This window comes from Psammomys obesus, unplaced genomic scaffold, assembly GCF_907164565.1.
Source record: "Psammomys obesus unplaced genomic scaffold, mPsaObe1.curated_primary_1811, whole genome shotgun sequence".
NCBI lineage: Eukaryota > Metazoa > Chordata > Mammalia > Rodentia > Muridae > Psammomys > Psammomys obesus.
In genome coordinates, this window is record NW_026587215.1 from 2,775,607 (window position 1) to 2,793,595 (window position 17,989).

General features: G+C 50.7%; 1 protein-coding gene across 1 annotated transcript in view; it reads left to right on the top strand.

Moving 5' to 3' along the window:
• Nucleotides 1–1,340: 1,340 nt before the first annotated feature.
• Fam83f (family with sequence similarity 83 member F) overlaps nucleotides 1,341–17,989 on the top strand; it is a 29,707-nt gene continuing 13,058 nt past the window's right edge. Inside the window, exon 1 of the mRNA XM_055603081.1 lies at nucleotides 1,341–2,590. Within this exon, the coding sequence (XP_055459056.1) occupies nucleotides 2,126–2,590 (465 nt within the window). The 5' untranslated portion in view covers nucleotides 1,341–2,125. The remainder of the gene's footprint in view (nucleotides 2,591–17,989) is intronic.

Consider the following 17,989-nt stretch of genomic DNA (forward strand, 5'->3'; position numbering starts at 1 on the left):
TAGTAAGAACCGCGTTCACTGAATCAGTTTCTCCTCTAAGCATATGATTGCCTTTCGTTGTAGTGGTGATTCGTTTTTTGAAACATGGTTTTACTAGGTTGTCCAGGCTGGCTTCTAGCTTCACCGTCCTCCTACCTCAACTTCTCCAGTGCTGGGGTGACAGGGTATGGCGTCTGGCTTGACTGCCTTTATTAAAGCACGTTTGTTACACACTCACATTGTCCTCCTCAGCTGTATTGTCCTTGAGTATCTGTTAGAGGGCCTGGCACCTCACAGGGTACCCCAAATCAAGCAAATGCTCTCCCAACTGGAGGTAGGCTGTGCCTGTAGTATGTTTAGAATGTGGTGTTACCAGGAGTGAAGCCTTCTGATTTTCAAGAGTGGAGAAGAACACGTGAGGTGACAGGAACCCTTGCGGCTCTTCATCCCCAGTCTTTGGGCTGACCTATGATGCCAGCAGTGACTATCATCACAATCTCTGCCATCTATTTTTTATTTTATGTGTATGGATGTTTTGCCTGTATTCATGTCTGTGCACCACATGCATGCCAGGGGCCTGCAGAGGACAGAAGAGGATGTCAGATATCCTGGGACTGGTGCCAGCCACCATGTAGGTGCTGGAAATTAAACCCAGGTCCCCTGGGCATGTAGCCAGTGCTCTTAACCACCTCTCCAATCCCTGCAGACAATCTAATCACTCCAGACCGTCGATGGGGCTGTGGATCAATGTAGGAGCTTGCCTAGTCTGCCAAAGTCCTCAGTTTTATCCCAAACACAGAGGAGGGAGAGGGAGAAGGAAGAAGGGAGGGAGAGATGGAGAAAGGGAGAGAAAAAGAGGCAGATACAGGAAGGAAGGAGGGAAGGAGGCGAGGAGAGAGAGTCTTAGAAATGGTCGCACACCCCAGGGTAAGACAAAGGTCTCCCAATAACCTGTGTTTCTTCACAAGAGGCCACATGTAGGGGAAGGACCTCCTACACCGCAGAGAGCCTAGTGGTTCCCCGGCTGAGCCTCTCTTTTCTCCGGAGCTTCAGAAAAGCATTTATTTCTAGGCCTCAATTTCCTCGTTTGGGAAATGAGGGGGTTGGACTTATTTCTAAAGCTCCTTCCAGCTCCAAGTCGCTGTGCTACAAAACGAGAGAAATGCGAACCTTTGGTTGCTATGATCTGAAAATATTTTGAATGTGGAGAATCAAAATTGTACAGCAGCACACGAACAAAATAATATGTTAATGACTAAGAAGATTGTATTTAATCCAATGGGAAACAGCAGATCCTCTGGTGGTGGTGTGTGCGTGTCTGTGCTCAGCTTCCTTCCTTGAGCTCAAACATATATTTTGAATCGCTAATATAGTAATCAGGCCTCTGGCAGCCTATCAGGCCCAAACACAGGCACACAACACTTCAAATTAAAATGAGGGGCAAATTCACTGCCGCCTGCTTACATCTTTTCTGTTTGGGTGGTTCTTTTAGGGGAAAACATTTTGTAGTGACGGTGTTGAACTGACAGCCCCTGGAGGCCTCTGAGCTCAGAACTGGGGCGCGTGGGCGGAAGAACGAGGGATTTCATTAGCATCTTCGCTTTCCCACACCAACTGCCCTCGACACAGTCGGCACGGTTCTAGTCCAACAGCATATACACACTCGGATCCTGAGGGCCGAAGGGGCCGGATTGTTAAACCCCGCAGGCGTCCGGACCAGAACACGTGCTCTGGGCTCTGCCCGCGGGAAGATGAGGTTGGACCCGCCGGGTGCTGGATGCCTGAAGGGTCAAATCCCCGACCTTTCTTGCCCAGAAGGGTCGCAGCTGGGAGGCGGGCGTGGCTCAGAGGCCGCACGTGGCTTCGACTTCAGCCCGGCCCCAAGTTCACGGCCACTCGGGGGCGCGGGCCCCAGCCGGGCTAGGGGAGCCTCCCGGGTCCCCGCGAGCCCCGGAGGCGGCGGTCCCTCTCCGCCCGACGGCCGCGCCCGCACCGGGGCCCGCGCCGATTGGCCGGCTGGCGATCGCTGGGCGGGACGGGGCGGACCTCGCGGCCAGGTGAGGCGCCCCGCCCCTCGGCCGCTCTAGGTGCAGCGGTGGGGACGGTAGGGTCCGAGCCCGGGTCCCGGGACGGGGCTGGGGGCGCCATGGCCGAGTCCCAGCTGAGCTGCCTGGACGAGGCGCACGTGAACGAGAGGGTAACCCAGGCGCAGGCCGCCTTCTACTACTGCGAGGGGCGGCGGGCCGCGCTGGAGGCGCTGCTGGGTGGAGGCGAGCAGGCCTACGGCGAACGGGTCAAGAAGGAGCGGCTGCGGGACTTCCTCTCCAGCCGAGAGCGCCAGGCCCTCTGCGCCGCCTGGACTCCCTACGAGGAGGCCGTCTCCAACACCCGTGCCAAGGCCAAGGCCAAGGCCCTGGTCGAGCCCAGCGACTCCCTCGCCTACTGGCCAGACCGCTCGGACACCGAAGTGCCCCCGCTGGACCTGGGGTGGACGGACTCCAGCTTCTACCGCGGCGTGAGCCGTGTCACGCTCTTCACCCACCCGCCCAAAGAAGAGAAGGCGCCGCACCTGAAGCAGGTGGTCAGACAGATGATCCAGCAGGCCCAGAAGGTAGGCCTCGGCCCCAGTCCTGCACCGGTGGGACCCCCACCCCCACCCCCACCCCCAACCTGATCTCACTTCCGAGCCACTCACCATCCTCCGGGAAATGGTCCCAGTCCGCCCTCACCTCGTGGAACTGTGGTTGGGGCCCTTTGGAAGCTGGATGTAAACGTTTGTGGCGAATCACAACGCCCGTGTCTTAAGGCAGCATCCCAGAGGTGCTGGCCTTGTGTTCCCTACACCTCTGCCCATCTCCCTTGGCCAGTGTGAAGGTTGTGAGGCCCTGGGCTAAAAACTGTCCAACCGAAGGGCTTGATCTTGACTCATGCCCAGGGATTTATTTACTTGGCCTTTTCCCTGTTTGATCTTCACAACCTCATGAAGTGGGTGGTTGGTGATGCCCTCCCTGACCCTCCACATCAGGTGAGCTTTACTTGGGAGCCTCTCTCCCCAAAACAACCCGGCTTTCCCATTCTCACCTGGGCTTGGTAGTAGAGCCCGAGCCGGCTCAGATGAATGAGGAGAGCTATTTTGAGCTTTAGCTGTGGCGTGGCCCAATGCTGGGTGCTCCCCCAAGGCGCTGGACTCAGCCGCTCAGGAAGAGGCTCCTTCTTAGCCCATCTGCTCTGCCTGGGTGTTGAAAGATGTTTCCAAGGAGCCTGGTTAGAATACCAGTTGGACAGCTGGCTGTGGGGTAGGTGAAGGACTAATCTTTTCCTCCGTGCCCTTGGGTACCCGAGGAGTTTCCAGATAAAATGTGGGCCATTGCCTCAAATCCGAATTTCAAATAGCTCTTCAATATCACTTTATCCCAAATACTGCATGGGGCCCACTGATGCCCAAAGTGATTTTTTTTGTTGACTTAAAATCAGACTTAACGGGACGGCCATTATTTCACCTTCTGAACACTGAGAGGTGATGTACTCTTAGCACATGTATTTCTTGTGTTTGGGGCATCCTGGCACCTCTGGATGTCAGAGGACATCTTTGGGGAGTTGGTTCTCACCTGCCACCATGTGGGTTCTAGAAGTTGAATTTAGGTAGTCAGGCTTGGTGGCAAGCACACCATTTAGTCAACCCTTTCCTGGGATTTATTAAGCAAAGGCAGCAGCCTTGGCTGCCCAGATCGGAGTATGCAACCAGAGGCTTGGGTCCACTGCTCTCACTCAGCTTTGTGAGTGTAATTACAACTGTCTTTATCCTGGAGGCCAAACAGGAGAAAGGATGCTGGGAAGGGCCTCCTGGGGAGGTGTGACCTAGGTTGTGGGCTTGATGGTTTGCCAGAGAAGTTTTCACTGGCCTTTCTTCCACCTCCCCCCTAAATAATTGTTCCTGCTCTGACCAAGCTTTCCTGGTGTACTGCACTCTGCTAAAGAAAAAGGCAGGGCTGGACGCAAATAAAGAGAAAAAGGAAGTGGGTTGCAGTGCTGGGCAGTGGACTGTAGCGGGGTCAAGGGTCAGGACTCATGATGTAATATTCTGTAGTGTTGACTAAATGTTGATTTATTTAATGCTTGTGTCCAGTCACCCACTGTGTTAATGACTTTCTCGTTTGCTTTAAAAAATTCACATTTATTATTTGTGTGTGTAGGACAGGGGATAACTTGCAGGAATCCGTCTCTCCTTCCTCTCTGTGGGAGGTGAGTTGTAGGTTTGGAATGACCGAGAGGAAAAACCCTGGGATGGGCAGTCTCTTAGTTAGAGACTACTGAGCAGGAAGGGAGAGATTTCTTTTGCTTAAAATGCAAAACGGTTTGATTGTTGGAAGCTGAACGCCCCACCAGGCGTGTGTAGAGTGCCCTCTTTTCCAGTAAGGAAACTGAGGCACAGAGCAAGACTGGTGCTTTGGTTGTCAGGCTTGATAGCAAACACCTTTACCACCTAAGCCACCTTACACTCTGGGCCCCTGTTTTTCACAGCCCCTGGGTGAGACAGATGTTTTCTTTATCTTTGGAGAAAAAGAAATCAAGATGCGAGACAGTCGAGTTACTTGCCTAACTTAGTAAACTGCTGAGCCAAGATCCAAACAGTGGAAGTCCTTGCTCTGAACCACTGTACTACCCTAGCCTGCTGTCCTTTGTCATGGTGCGATGGGATTCTGCAAGGACTTGGGATGGATCTAGGACAGTCAATGAGCTGTGGTACCCATCATGGGTTAGAAGAAGGCAGACACTCGGGACTGGAGAGATGGCTCGGAGGTTAAGGGCACTGGATGCTCTTCCAAAGATACTGAGTTCTATTCCCAGCAACCACATGGAGGCTCACAACCATCTATAATGAGCTCTGGTGCCCTCTTCTGGCTTGCAGGGATACATGCAGGTAGAATACTGTATAAATAATAAATAAATACGTCTTTTTTTTTTAAAACAAAAAGGCAGACATGAAGTTCCACTGTAACTTCTGTGACAGGTCTGTCCTGTAGTGTGGGATTTTCATAACTCTTTAAATGGATATTCAACAGACTCTTTTGCTCTCTTTAACTAGTACCGTGTGTGCAGATTGACCTCATACGTATTTCCGGAATGCGCACTGTGTGCCAGGCACTAGCCATAAAGATCCAAGCTGTGGACTTTGTCTTCAAAGAGTTTGCTTAAATGCCGAGGCTCTGCTAGAAGGAAGAGGGAGTTTTGAGGCTGAACCTGGGAAGGCTCCCTGTGGAAGGTGGGTTACAGGTTTGGAGGGGGAGAGTGAGAACTAGCATGGGCAGCCTCTCAGTTAGGCACCACTGGGCTGGAAGTGAGAGATTTCTTTTCCTTCAAAATGCAAAGAAGTTTGATTGGAGAGAGCTGAGTACTTTGTGAGTCTTGGTGTGGGTGTGTATGGCACCCTCTGTTACAGGTAAGGAAACTGAGGCACAGAGCAGGAAACAAGTTTGCCAAAAGGTTACTTGTGTGGTTATAGAAAGACCCAGATCTCTACCCTGTACCCCAGACACGAGCAGCCTGACCACTGCTCATCCAACTGGCAAGCATATTTTCTTGGCAGTCAATTCAGATCCTCCTCCCTGTTTACCCTGAGGGAGGGAGATTCCCTCATTTTTCAGGGAGTGACTGCTGCCTTGAGGCAGGGTTAGACTGAGCAATGGTTTGTGTGCTGAGATCCCATGGCCCTGGAGGGAAGCCAGTCTACCTGGGTGCTGGGAATTCTGGGTTTTATTTCATTTAACCCTCAGAATCATTTTATGAGAAGCTGTTATTTTTGTTCCCAAAAGACAAATAGGAAAGAGGGAGTTGTTGCTGTGACTTGGCCACACGAGGAACTCTTCCATTCCTCGCAAGAGAAAGGGAAACAGAAAAAGGAGCCTAATCTTGGGGCACCTTGAAAACACAAGTTTGTCTTTAATTAATTCCAGCACTGAGAAGGCAGAGGCAGGTGGATCTCTGAGTTTGAGGCCAGCCTGATCTACAGAGTGAGTTCCAGGACAGCCAGGGCTGCACAGAACACACACCTCCCCCCCCCAAAAAAAAAAAAATTGAAATTAAAGAAAGAGAAGAAAACACGATATTTTGGCTTGGGGAGGAAGGCACAGATGTAGAAACCAGTTAGGACATGGTCAGTGTAGAGGTGGAGGAGGTCCCAGTGTGTGGGAGAAAAGTCTCTGAGGAGTCAAGGATTTTTTTTGTTTGTTTGTCCCCAGACAGGGTTTCTCTGTGTAGCCTTGGTTGTCCCAGACTCGCTTTGTAGACCAGGCCGCCTCTGCCTGCCTCTGGGATTATAGGCATGCGCCACTGCACCCCACTTAGGGAGTAAAGTTTTAAGAAGCCACTTTCTGGGCTTCTGCAAATGGCGGAAAAGCTTCCCCAAGCTGCACTGATACCCAGCGTTCAGAGATCCAGCTGTGTTTGCTTGTAGGGTGGAGTTTTCTGTTGTTGCTTTTCCACCTTGAGAGATCTGCTTATTTTAGTGTCATTAACAATTTCCTTTGCATTCTTAAACTCCACACCTTGTAGAAACCTTGGCCTGTGCCATGCTAAGGAGCTGCTGCTTGGGCAGCTTGGACATTCGGAACTGCCAGGGAGCATGTTATAGGAAGTATGTCCTCAGAAAGCCAGGAAGCCAGAGAGAGAGCAACAAGCAGCCTCAATCCACTGGGCTGGCCACTCAGACGGTCTGGCATCCCTTTGATCGTGGAGTTCTCCTGCGTGCTAAGCCTCCATTAGTGGAAAAGAGAAATGTGAGACATGCCCCTACTTTTAAGTAGACTAATAGTCTGCTAATCCATCCTTATAATTCTGTATGACAAATAATTGAGAGGTGTGGCCGGAGAGACACTAGTCCCACCCCTAGGCCAGGTTAGGAAAGGCTCTCTGAAGCTGTCTGATCTAGCAGGAAGGGTGAGATGGCACCAAGCCTGTGGCTGTCTTCAAGAACAGTGGCATCTGTTTGACTCCTGACTCCTGTATTCCCTGGCCTCACATTTTAAATGCACCAGCTACTCTTTCCACTTCTCCATGAACTTGGCACTGTTAAGGCAGGCCATTGTCCTCATGTCACAGAGGCTCCCTAAGGTCCAAAAGAATGAAGTAACATTTTTAGACTAAAGCCAAGGAGATTTGGAGAGAGGCTCCAAAGCCAGACATCTGGGCAGGTGGGAGGAGGCAAGGATGAACAGCTGGGATGCAGCATCCAAGCAATATGGCAAGGTCTGAGAGTCACCAAGAGACCTGGATTTTCAGGTGGCGGTCTTTTCCCGTGATCATCAGTCTCCAGCCACATTCAGCAGATAGTATCGAGTTGAGTGCCTTCTCTGCACTAGGAACTGTGGTAGCCATTGGCATACAGAGAAGTAGATGTCACTTCCTCAGGGAGCCTGGTGGGGGGGAGTTTGCTGGTTTCAGGAGGTAACTGTGGTTAAAGCACTTTCCAGGCAAGTATGAGGACCAGAGTTCAGATCCCCAGAACCCATGCAAATACTGGGTGGTTATGGTGGCCTTCGTGTAATTTCAACCAAAGAAGGTAGAGACAGATGATCCTCCCCAGGACAAGCTAGTTAGCAAGACTAGCATTTGACAAGCTCTGAGTTCAATTGAGAGACCTTGCCTCAAAGGATAAGTAGAAGAGCTGTCAAGGATGCTTTCCAACATGAACCTCCTCATACATGTATACACACACACACACACACACACACACACACACACACACGTGTGTGCTGGTATACGTGCATACCACATACGGGCAATTCCGGGGTCCTTGTCCCATGATGACTGGTGGCTAGTGGCCTCACTGCAGTTCCAGCTTGAGCTCCACAGCCCTCTGGTTCTTGCCCAGGCTTGTCTGGGCTTCCACTGATCTCCAGGCACTTTGGCTGTGGAGTTCTGAGTTTGTCTTTCTGCTCAGTCATTGTTTATGGGAGCTGGGATCTCTGAGTAATGGAGACCCAGCTCCCATGACAGTGCCAGAAGCCAGGCTTTGGGAATTGAAGGGTCTTATCCTCTATCTGGATCCAGTCATCCTCAACTGAGCTGGACTCCTTTGAGCAAATCTTCCTTTCCCGCTTGAGTCCGTTGTCCAGTAAAACAGACGGGACAGGATTAGGTTTATAGATATTTTAGAAAAGGAGGGGTTGCCTGTGGAAGCTAATCGTCCTGATAGATCGCTGCTTCTTTCCCTGAGCAGGAGAAGGGAGCTGCAGCTAGAGCTGGGAGACTCCAGCCTCAGGTTCTGGGCAGCTGTGTTTCCTTTTCCTTATAGAAAGCTACTCAGTCCCCTTTCAGTCCATCTGTTGGCCTTGCCTTGGTGGAGGAAGGGGAAGTTGGCTGTTTGCCTATGGCATCCAAACCTTAGGCTGGGATCCCTTTGGGCTCTGCTTTGAGTAGAGACGATTAAGACAGAAAAGCATGGAAACACCACTCCCCCCTCCACCCCCCCAGCTCCTAAACTGGGAAAGGAAGGTGCGCTTGAGGATGGTCGCTGGAAAGTTCTGACTACTTGCATGGGCTCAGCCAGAGTCTAGAAACAGTCCCCAGACCCTTTGACTGCAGAGACATACAGCTGCCAGGGAGAGGAGACACCAGACAGCAGTGAGCTAGGCTGCTGAGCTGATTGCAGCTTTGGGTCCTTTTCACTTTGGAGGGGAAGGGGTGACCCCTTAGACATCTTATAATATGGGTTTCTGAAATTCTGACAGAGCTGTGTACCCTTCCACTAGTCAGGAATAGAACTTAGGAAGTGGGGCCTCGGTAAGCATCTTCATGATCTCCGTGATTCTCGGTTATAAAGCACCATCTGTGGGGCAGAGACCTCAGATGATTCACGCCATTACCAGAGAAAGGCATGCAAAGCTGGAAGCCAGGATTGGAAAGTCCTCATTCTTTGCTCACTCTGGATGTCTCTTTTCCTTGCTTACTGGTTGTGCCTGGGCAAATTATTTGACCTAGCTGGGCCTCTCTTTCTGCATCTGTAACTTGAGGATGATTTTTGCTGCGTTGTTTACAAGATTGTGCAAAGAATCACAAGGACTGTGCTTTGAAAAGAGTGAGTAATACTGACAGACAAAAGGATTGCTGTGAGGCAAGGTTAAAACTGCTGAGAAAGGAGAGGGCCTGTTTCCTTTAGCTAATCCTGAGGCTCATGGGAAGCATGAGGTTCTAAGACTTAGAAAAGGCTGACCAAAGTTCCACCCAGATTGGAGTCAAGGCTGTGTCCTTGGGCAAGTGTACGTTATTCTTGGGAATTGTTCTTTGGAAACACCTTTTCCCTCTGAAACTTCCAGAGACATTCAGGATGTATTTGTCATCAGTATACTTTGCCAGTCTGACCCTGGAGGTTTGTGAACTGTCTTTGGAGACAGACAAGTCTGTGACTGTTAGCTCTGTGATCTGGGCTGCGTCGGGCAGAAGAAGGCAGCGTTGGGGCAAGTAACACAGGCCTAGGGTGTGTGGGTAGATTCCTTCTATTGTCCTCTTTGGAACCATAGCCCTGGACTTGTGTTTTCCCTAACAGGCAAGGACCCTTTTTGGGATTCCTGTACTAACATCTCTCCCTGTCCATGTTCTCAGCCCTCAGAATGCTGCCTCCCTTAGTCTGGCTGCTAGCCAGCCTGCCTCCCTCATAGAGTGTACAAAGCAGAGCCTGTTCTGGGGCCAGCTGCCAATCTGAGCTGGGAGGAAGCAGGGCAGAGAACAGAGGTCTTGCAGGGCTGACTGCCTACTCTGGCCCCTGGCACTGGCTGGCACACCCTAGGTACCCCTGTCCCCCACCGCAGCCTCGGGTTCTCTGAGCAGCCAGCCTAAGCCAGAGCTCCTGTCTTCTCCAGCTTTCCCTTTTCTTCTCCGAACTCCACAGAGTCGGTGCTTGCTAATGATCCCAGAATCTTAGCCCTGGAAGAGAGCCGATGGCTTTCTAATGATTTGTGTCTCTGGCCCAGCTTCCTGATGATCTGTAATCTCATGGATACAGTTTGTAGGCAGGTCATCTTTGTGCTGGGCACGTGGGAGGCTCTGGATAAGCGTTCTCTCTCTCTTCAGTGATGAGTCAGAAGATGGTGGGCTGAAGGTACAGACCAAGACTCTTCCTTTCTGTGGCTCCTAGAGGGCAGACTGTGAAAGACCTTAACTTCTTCTCCCAAGGAGTTTTCAAACTGCCTAGAGTATCTTTCCCCCTGATCCCCCCGTTTGCACCGTCGCTCAGTGTGTCATACTGAGAACGTATTATGCACCAACTACCAGAAATTGACAGATGAATAAAATGTGAATCTTGCCTAGATCTAATGGGTGAAGCAAAAAGGAAATACATTTCAGTATAGTGAGGAGTGAGATATACGGTGTTGATAGCCGTTATTTACTGGGTACGTAAACTAGATGTTTGGTTTTCGTAATGCCGAAGATGCAAGCCAGGGCCATGTGTGTGCTGTGGAAGCCTTTTACTCCCCAAACTGCATCTTCATCCCCAACAGCCTTTTTAGACTATGTAATAGGAGTCCAGCAACCTACCATTTCCCAGATGAGGGAACCGAGGGTCAGAGAGGATGAAGGCACACTGCTGGTTGGTAGCCGAGATGGACCTGAGAACTAACGCAACGTGCATGGGTATGCTGAGCTCTCAGCCAGCCCAGGCTTCCTACAGAATCGTGGCTAAGTCAGCTGTTTGGGCAGGGCAGGCAGTGGGTGAGCTGTGTGAAAGGCTGAAGGCCTGGGTGCTGTGAGTTCCCAGTTCCCCTCCCCCAAAAGTATGGCTTGACTGCCTTCACTGGCCAGCCCCTCCCTGAACCTACCCCCCTTTCTCCAGACAGGCAACTCCCTGCACACACACACTCTACCTCTCAGGGGAAGCCCTCCTAAGGCCGGATCACCCCACAGTGGCCCCAAACCACTCCTGTTGCTTCTCAGAACCTTCCAGGCAAGCTGCCAACCTGTTGATCCACTCCAGCAGGCCCATCAGGAAAACACCTAGCCTTGCCCTGCAAGTGTCCAGCATAGGGCTTAGGGTGCAAGGGCATAACCCAAATTAGTGGGTGATTCAAAAACTCGTTTGTGTATCTTCATTGGATTTTTTTTTTTTTTTTTTTTTAGTAGCTGATTTATCTTCCTAATTATGTTTGGCTTTAAGCTAATGTTAAAATGAGCTTGCATTAGATAATTTTCACTAATTAACACCAAGTTAGTGCAGGGGATGTCATCCCAGAAGCATGCCTTGGGGCAGAGAAAAGCTGGCCTAGGATCTTGAAAAGAATTGCCGTGCTTACTCCCCAGCAGGTCACGTATGCTTCTTGGTGGTTGAATGAATTGGTCTTGCTCATGTGAGTATGTAAGTCCTCTTGCTCTGGAGAGCCTGGCGAGGGTCAGGTCTCCCTTGTGTGTCCCCCTCATTCAGCCCTGTGTCAGTACAGATGTCTCAGGGTGAGCTCAGTAAGAGGTGAGCTCGAGCATGCAGCAGTGAGCCGTGCCCTGCAGGGCCCTGAACTGAGGCTGAGGAGTCTGGAGAAGAAGTGGCCTGCCTGGAGCCTCCTATTTAATGATGTCTAATTAGTGAGCCCCAAACAATGTAACGTGGCTCCAGACAGCTGGGAAGCTGTGGCTGACAAAGCTCAGATGTCCCCCCGGTGGGGTGGGGGTGGCCACTCAGGGAACAGGAACTTGTTGAAATCCTGGCTTTGGTTCTGCCTTCCTGGTGGGCAGAATTCAGGCCCAAACCACATCGTCCGCTCTGGAGGGAATCCCCGGTATGGAGGATCCTGCTTAGCACCTTTGCTGTGTGCGCACGGAGGCACCAGCATAGGCCTGACAGGCACAGGCCTGAGTAGACATGCAGGCTGGGGAGGCTGCATACTGCACGGCGACGCTGGAACAGCTCTGTCAGGTGAAAGGGGGACCTGGGTGGAGCTAGAGCACATGGACAGGGTGCTGACATCGTGAGTTGAGGTGTGAGGTCCCCAGCCTGCTCAAGTGTTGGGGCAGCAGAATCATCTCTGTGTGACCTCATTGTAAGGGGTGGGCGAGGCAGGGAGTAGAACAAGCTTTGGGTCCAGGGAGTGTAGAACCAGTCTGAGGGGCTGTGGTTTGCTTCTGTAGGCAGTTGGGAGCCGTGGAGTATTTGGGTAGAGACAGGACAAACTTAAGGTTGTGTTATGGGGTCCATATGCAGGTAGGGAGACTAACCAGGACAGGGTAAGCTGGTATCCAGCTAGTCGATACTGAGAACTACATGTGCCAGACCCCATCAAGGGGGGGAAGGGTGGGTAGGGGAGCCCCTCTGGGGCCATTCTGTCCATATGTTACTGTATTTCTTTTCTAGGGACCATGAAATAGCCATGTTTTCCAGGTGGACGTCAGAGAAATCAAGCAGCTTATCTCTGTCTCACAGCCAGTGTGGAGCTCCCAATTCCAAAGTCTGTCTTCCCTACTGTACTTTGGAATTTGGAGATGTAGGCCAGGGTAGAAGGAAGCAAAAGAGGTTGTGGTTTAGATCAGGGAGTGTCCTGATGTGTGGTCCGGGCATCTTGAGTTCCTTCCTTTCCTCCCCCCTGGAGCTCTCTTGGTTCCCTTTCCCACTTTTCTATCTGGCTGCCCTAGATTACATAAACTGGAAACTTAAAAGTGTCAGAACTACTCACCATCCAGATGGGGCCTGTTGCAGCATTGATGACAAAGGTGCATGCTTGCCACATACCCAGAGTGCTTTCTGCTTCCAGGAAATCATCTCATTACGCTGGGGTTTCCTAAACTGTGAGGTGAGCTCTGTAGGCTCTGGGCATGCACACATGCCTATGATGTACCACACACATACCAGAAGGGCCCTGTGGAGATGTCCCCTTCCCTTGTAACAGTGAGTAAATGGCCCAAAGCTGCACAGCGCAAAGGCTTTCTGCCTTCAGGTTATATGTTCTCATCCAAACACCAGCCTTCACTCAAGGTGGCCAGTCCCCCACTCCCGGGAAGGGGGGAGAGGGGAGGAGTGCTTATCCCGTGCATTTCCCAGGACCCATGTATCAGAATCTTCGGGCCATGGATTCCACATTCTGAACTGTCTCCTCCCTCTTCCCCCATCCTTAGCATGGTTACCCCTGATTCTTTACACACTAAAATCTGTTAACTGTGAACATTGCCCAGTAAACCTTGACCTCTTAGGGGATAGCACAGAACGGGATTTCCCAGGCCAGAGGTACCTGAATGCAGGCTGTTTTGATCAGACCCAGCCAGCACGGCCCTTGGCAGTGGGAAGGAGGGGCTGTTCTCTGAACCCAGGCAAACTAACCTCGTACTCCATGTAGAATAACCAGATTGGTGGCTATTCTGGGAGGCAGCAGCTGGACCTGTTTGCCCAGCTTCTGCCCTTCTTAACTAGATGGCTAAAGGTGTGGGGAGTTAGCCTAATAGCAAGTAAATTTAATGATTCCTCCTAACTGCACAGGTGATCTTGGAATTTCACAGTCAATGACCTTATCCAAACCTCACAACAGCCCTTTGAAGCTGAAAGTAGGATCCCAGGCTCCAAGAAGGTGTTAGTGGGGAACTGGCTCTCAGCAGCATACATCTGCGATTAGCAGGCTGGTTCCCCTTTGGTTTTCCCTCCACAGAGAAGAGGTAAAGATTGTGATCTTACAGGGACCTGCAGCCACGCTTGTGCACAGAGCCTTTAGTTCCATCTCACATGAGCGGGGGAAGCTTGTGGGGAGAGCTGGGTTGTCTTTCTCTACCCACAGTCTCCATTGGCATCCTGGTTTTGTGTTCCTTCAGGTGGCCTAGTGTTCTGTAGCTTGTTAGCTTCATGTTGCCTGGGGGTACGCAGAAAAGCCTGGGCCTGGAGTCTGAATCCCCAGCCGTCCTGAGCTCACTGGATGACTTGACCATTAGAACTGGGCTAGGTGCTGTCTGAGTCTCTCCCTGACTCTGAGAGATTCTAGAGTTTGAAATATTTTTGAACGTAGGGGCCAAGGAACAATGGCGCCCCGCGTGTGGGTGCAGTCAATGGCTTTGTGGGGGCTGACATGCAGATGCTCTGCTCTCCCTGACCTTGCTCTCTGTCAGGCTGCCTTTTGTAGTTGCACAAAGGCTCTTGTGTGTGCTGGGAAAGGCCCTGCCTTCTGGCCTGGTGTCCTCGGTGAAGGAGCTCTCCCCGCTTGGTTAGGTGTTGTTCTCAGGCAGGACTGGCTGCTCCTTGAGGACCTTTGGTAATCAGAGTAAAAGCAGAGCCACCAGGCTTGTGAGCTGTTGCTGAGGTGGCAGCACCATTCTCTCTGCCCTTGAGGAAGAACTTCAACTCTGTCTTCCAGCAAGACACTGCAAAGCTGTGGCCATACACAACAGATGTAACAGACACACACATCTCCATCTAGATATGGAGAATGGCCTGTCCTGAGCTCTTTGCCAAGGGCGGAGATGCTGAAAAGACTCTGCAGGTGCCTGCCATCAGAAGCCCACAGCCTGGGAGGGGACAGAGATGACAGGCAGGCTTTACACTGGAGTGCCCAGAGCCTCTGTTGTTTGCTTAGACTACAGATGGGCAGGAAGCAGAGTGCGGTGAACATTTCTGAGGGGAGGGACTCAGGAAATTCTTGGAGTTTTAAAATCGGTTACGGAAGGTTTTGCAACAGAAGGATCCGAGCTGCACAGTTTACATACTCGAGGAAACATTTACTTGTTAGAAATTCTTGGTTTTCATCCCCAGGGTAATGCTTCTGGTACCATTGACTAGAGACAGAGGATACTGTTAAATGCCCTCCAGTGACACGCAGAGTGCTCTAGTGCTCACTAGTGTAGCAGAGAAGCTCAGGGTTAAGGTTATTGTAAGTCATTCTGAATGATCCAAAACAAAGGTCAGAGGTGAGATTTGCACCACTGCTGGGCCCTGCCTGGGCAAGGTCTCTTAAGGGTTTTGACCTCTTTGAGGGTCATGGGACCAACTGGTTCATCAGCCTTCTTTTAGGCTGAAGGGAATCAGAGGGCAGGGGGGACAAGTAGCCTAGCCCAGTTCTAATGGTCAAGTCATCCAGTGAGCTCAGGACGGCTGGGGATTCAGACTTCAGGCCCAGGCTTTTCTGCATACCCCCAGGCAACATGAAGCTAACAAGCTACAGAACACTAGGCCACCTGGAGGAACACAAAACCAGGATGCCAATGGAGACTGTGGGTAGAGAAAAACAACCCAGCTCTCCCCACAAAGCTATTCCAGAAGTTAAACAAGAGACAGGGGCTCCTGCACTAGGGTGACAGAATTCATGGGAACATCAAGAGGTTAGTGACCCAGAGACCCGTGAGGGGTGAGGACAGATAGGATTTGACCAGTGAGGAAAAACCGACAGACTCTGGCTTTGTCCGTGACTGGAAGGGTGTTGGATTTGGAAGAGCCCATGGAGTAGGCTAGAGGATATGTCCCAGCAGCCATCAGCTCTGTAGGTCTGGACATCTGTCAGAGCCTTCTGTAGTCTGGGTCTTCTAAACATATGCGCGCTGCAGGGCAAGGCAGAGCCCTCCTCCTCTCTGTTCTCTAATGGCAATTAAGGGAAGACTCTGGAAAGCGAGAGGAGTCATTAAAGTTGAATGGCAGCTAGAAGGGCGTTCTAGGGCTCCCTAACACCCTCCCTCCCACTCCCCCGCCCCTGCTGCCTGGGCAGGCCATCAAAGGAGGAGATGATGAGCCATGGAACCACCCCATGAGGAGTCCTACAGCATCAGAGCCTCTTTGCCAGTGCGCCTGACAGCTTCTAAACAAGCGCCAGCTCGAATTAACCTCTCTCTCTCTCTTTCGCTGCGTCGCGCCTCAGTAGGTAACCAGGTGAAGGATGCTGGATTCAGGGCCAGCCAGAAGGAACGGTGATTTTCTCCCCCGACCCAATCTGTTTCCTTGGATTCTGAGTCTGTAAGGTCATATATATGTTGTAAGTCCCAAGCCTCCATCTTCAGCAGGAGCCTTGAAGTTAGTCTCGGCATAGAAAATCATGGGTGCGTTCAGTGCTGCAGAAGAGGGATAGGGAGTTTGTTTTCCTGGGCTTGATGCTGAGGATGAATGTCAGGCAGGGCCTCTGAGACCAAAGTGCAGGGTAATTATCACCCCTCCACAACTACACTGCAAGAGTCAGTGCACAATTGATTTTTTTTCCCTACCACAGATATTTCATTGTTTAATTGGTAGTGACACAGATGGCTGATTCTCACCAGGGTATCTAAGGTACAGCCTCCTGCAAGCTAGTCCTGGGAACTCTCTGCCTCTCACATTCTTAGGTAGGGCTCAGCACTAGTCTTAACTTTCCTGTTTTCTTTTTCAAAAAAAAAAAAAAGTAAGAGTGGGATTCAGAAGTCAGCCATGAACTGGCCAGGAAGTCCTAGGTGACCCTGATCTGGACATGAGAGAGTTTAGCAATGAGAGCGGGCAGTGGACTGTGGCCTCAGAGGGCACTGGCATGAGAAGGTGGTCAGTTATGGCAGGGATGTGGAGGTCAGAAATACTCTCTGTCCACCTTTACATGGCTTCTGGGGATCAGACTCAGGTCATCAAGGCTGTGTCCGCCTAGATGAAGAGAGCTCTCTGTGGGACCGTGCAGCTCCTCTGCCACTGTAGCCGTCCTATCTATACTGTGTCATCCCCACAGGAGGACTCAGCATATGTGTTGTTTGGTTGGTTGACCTCACATGCAAAAGAACTGACATACCTTGTAGTTCACAGTTCACTACTGTCATCAGTCAACCAAAGGTCCTCTCCCATCTTCCCTTCCTCATTTCCTCCCATTCCTTTCCCCTCTGCTCAGTGTAAGTCCTTGGACATGTTTATATCTTAGAAAAATAGACAGTATTATAAGACTATAATATTATATAAATGGTATTAGGCTATAGATTTTACTATCATATTTTCAACATATATATTGAAACAGTGCCTCTTGTAGGCTAGGCAGTCCTGGAAGTTGTTTTGTGGCCACGGATGACCTTGAACTTCTGATCCTCCTATGTCTTAATGCTGGGATTACAGAAGTGAGCCACCACTCTTTTAGGAGTAACTAACTGAAGAGACGGCTCAGCAGGTAAGAGCACTTGCTGCTCCCACAGAGGACCTGGGTTTTGTTCCCAGCACCCACATCAGGCAATTCACCAGCACCTGGAACTTCAGGAGATGATGTGTGCTCTCTGGCCTCCTCGGGCACGTGCATGTATGTGGTACACTTTAGCTCCACACGTACACAAACAAAAGAAGGCTTAGAAAAGATGTAAGAACTGAACATGGAACTCATTTGTTGCTTCAGTCAGCCGTGGAACATCTTACCCTATGCCTGTTTCCTTACCTTGTCTTCTAGAGAAAGACATCGAAATTGTTGCCAGTTCTTTCCCAAGGGGAGCTGCAGTGAGTATCTCTTTCCCTCTTCCTTTATAGACCTGTGCCTAGCTCCAGGAGGGTCCCTGGCTGCTTGGCCTGGTGTGCTTCTACTGTCTCAGAGCATACACTGGAATCTAGAAAGCTCTTCCACCACACCCAGCTCATATTTTACTATTCCTTAAATCTCTGCCATACCTGTAATTAATTCTTCTTTTCACTCTCCTCTTTCTGCCAGTCTCTAGATTTTGTCTGACTTTAGTCTTTTCCGAGAATAGGTTTTTTTTTATTTGATGTTTCTAAAATAGCATGCAGCCAAGAAATGAGAAATGTGGTCTTGGATCAGACCCTGTACCAGCTGTGTGACCTTGGGTACCAGCTGTGTGACCTTGGGCACCAGCTGTGTGACCTTGGGCACATTACTTGGCCCCTATGCATTTACTTTCCTCAGTTGTGAAATGGGAGTAACAGTCCTTCCCAGCGGAGTAGCTGTGAAGAATCAGATCAGAAAAGTTACCCAAAGTGCATGAGTACTTGGGGAGTATTTCGTGTATGTTCACACCCATCCTTGTGTGTGTGTCTGTGTGTACACAGAGATGAGAGAGAAGCAACCTTTTCTAGTTGATTTTCTTGGCTTTTGGTGGTATCATTGGGTGATGATGAAGATGC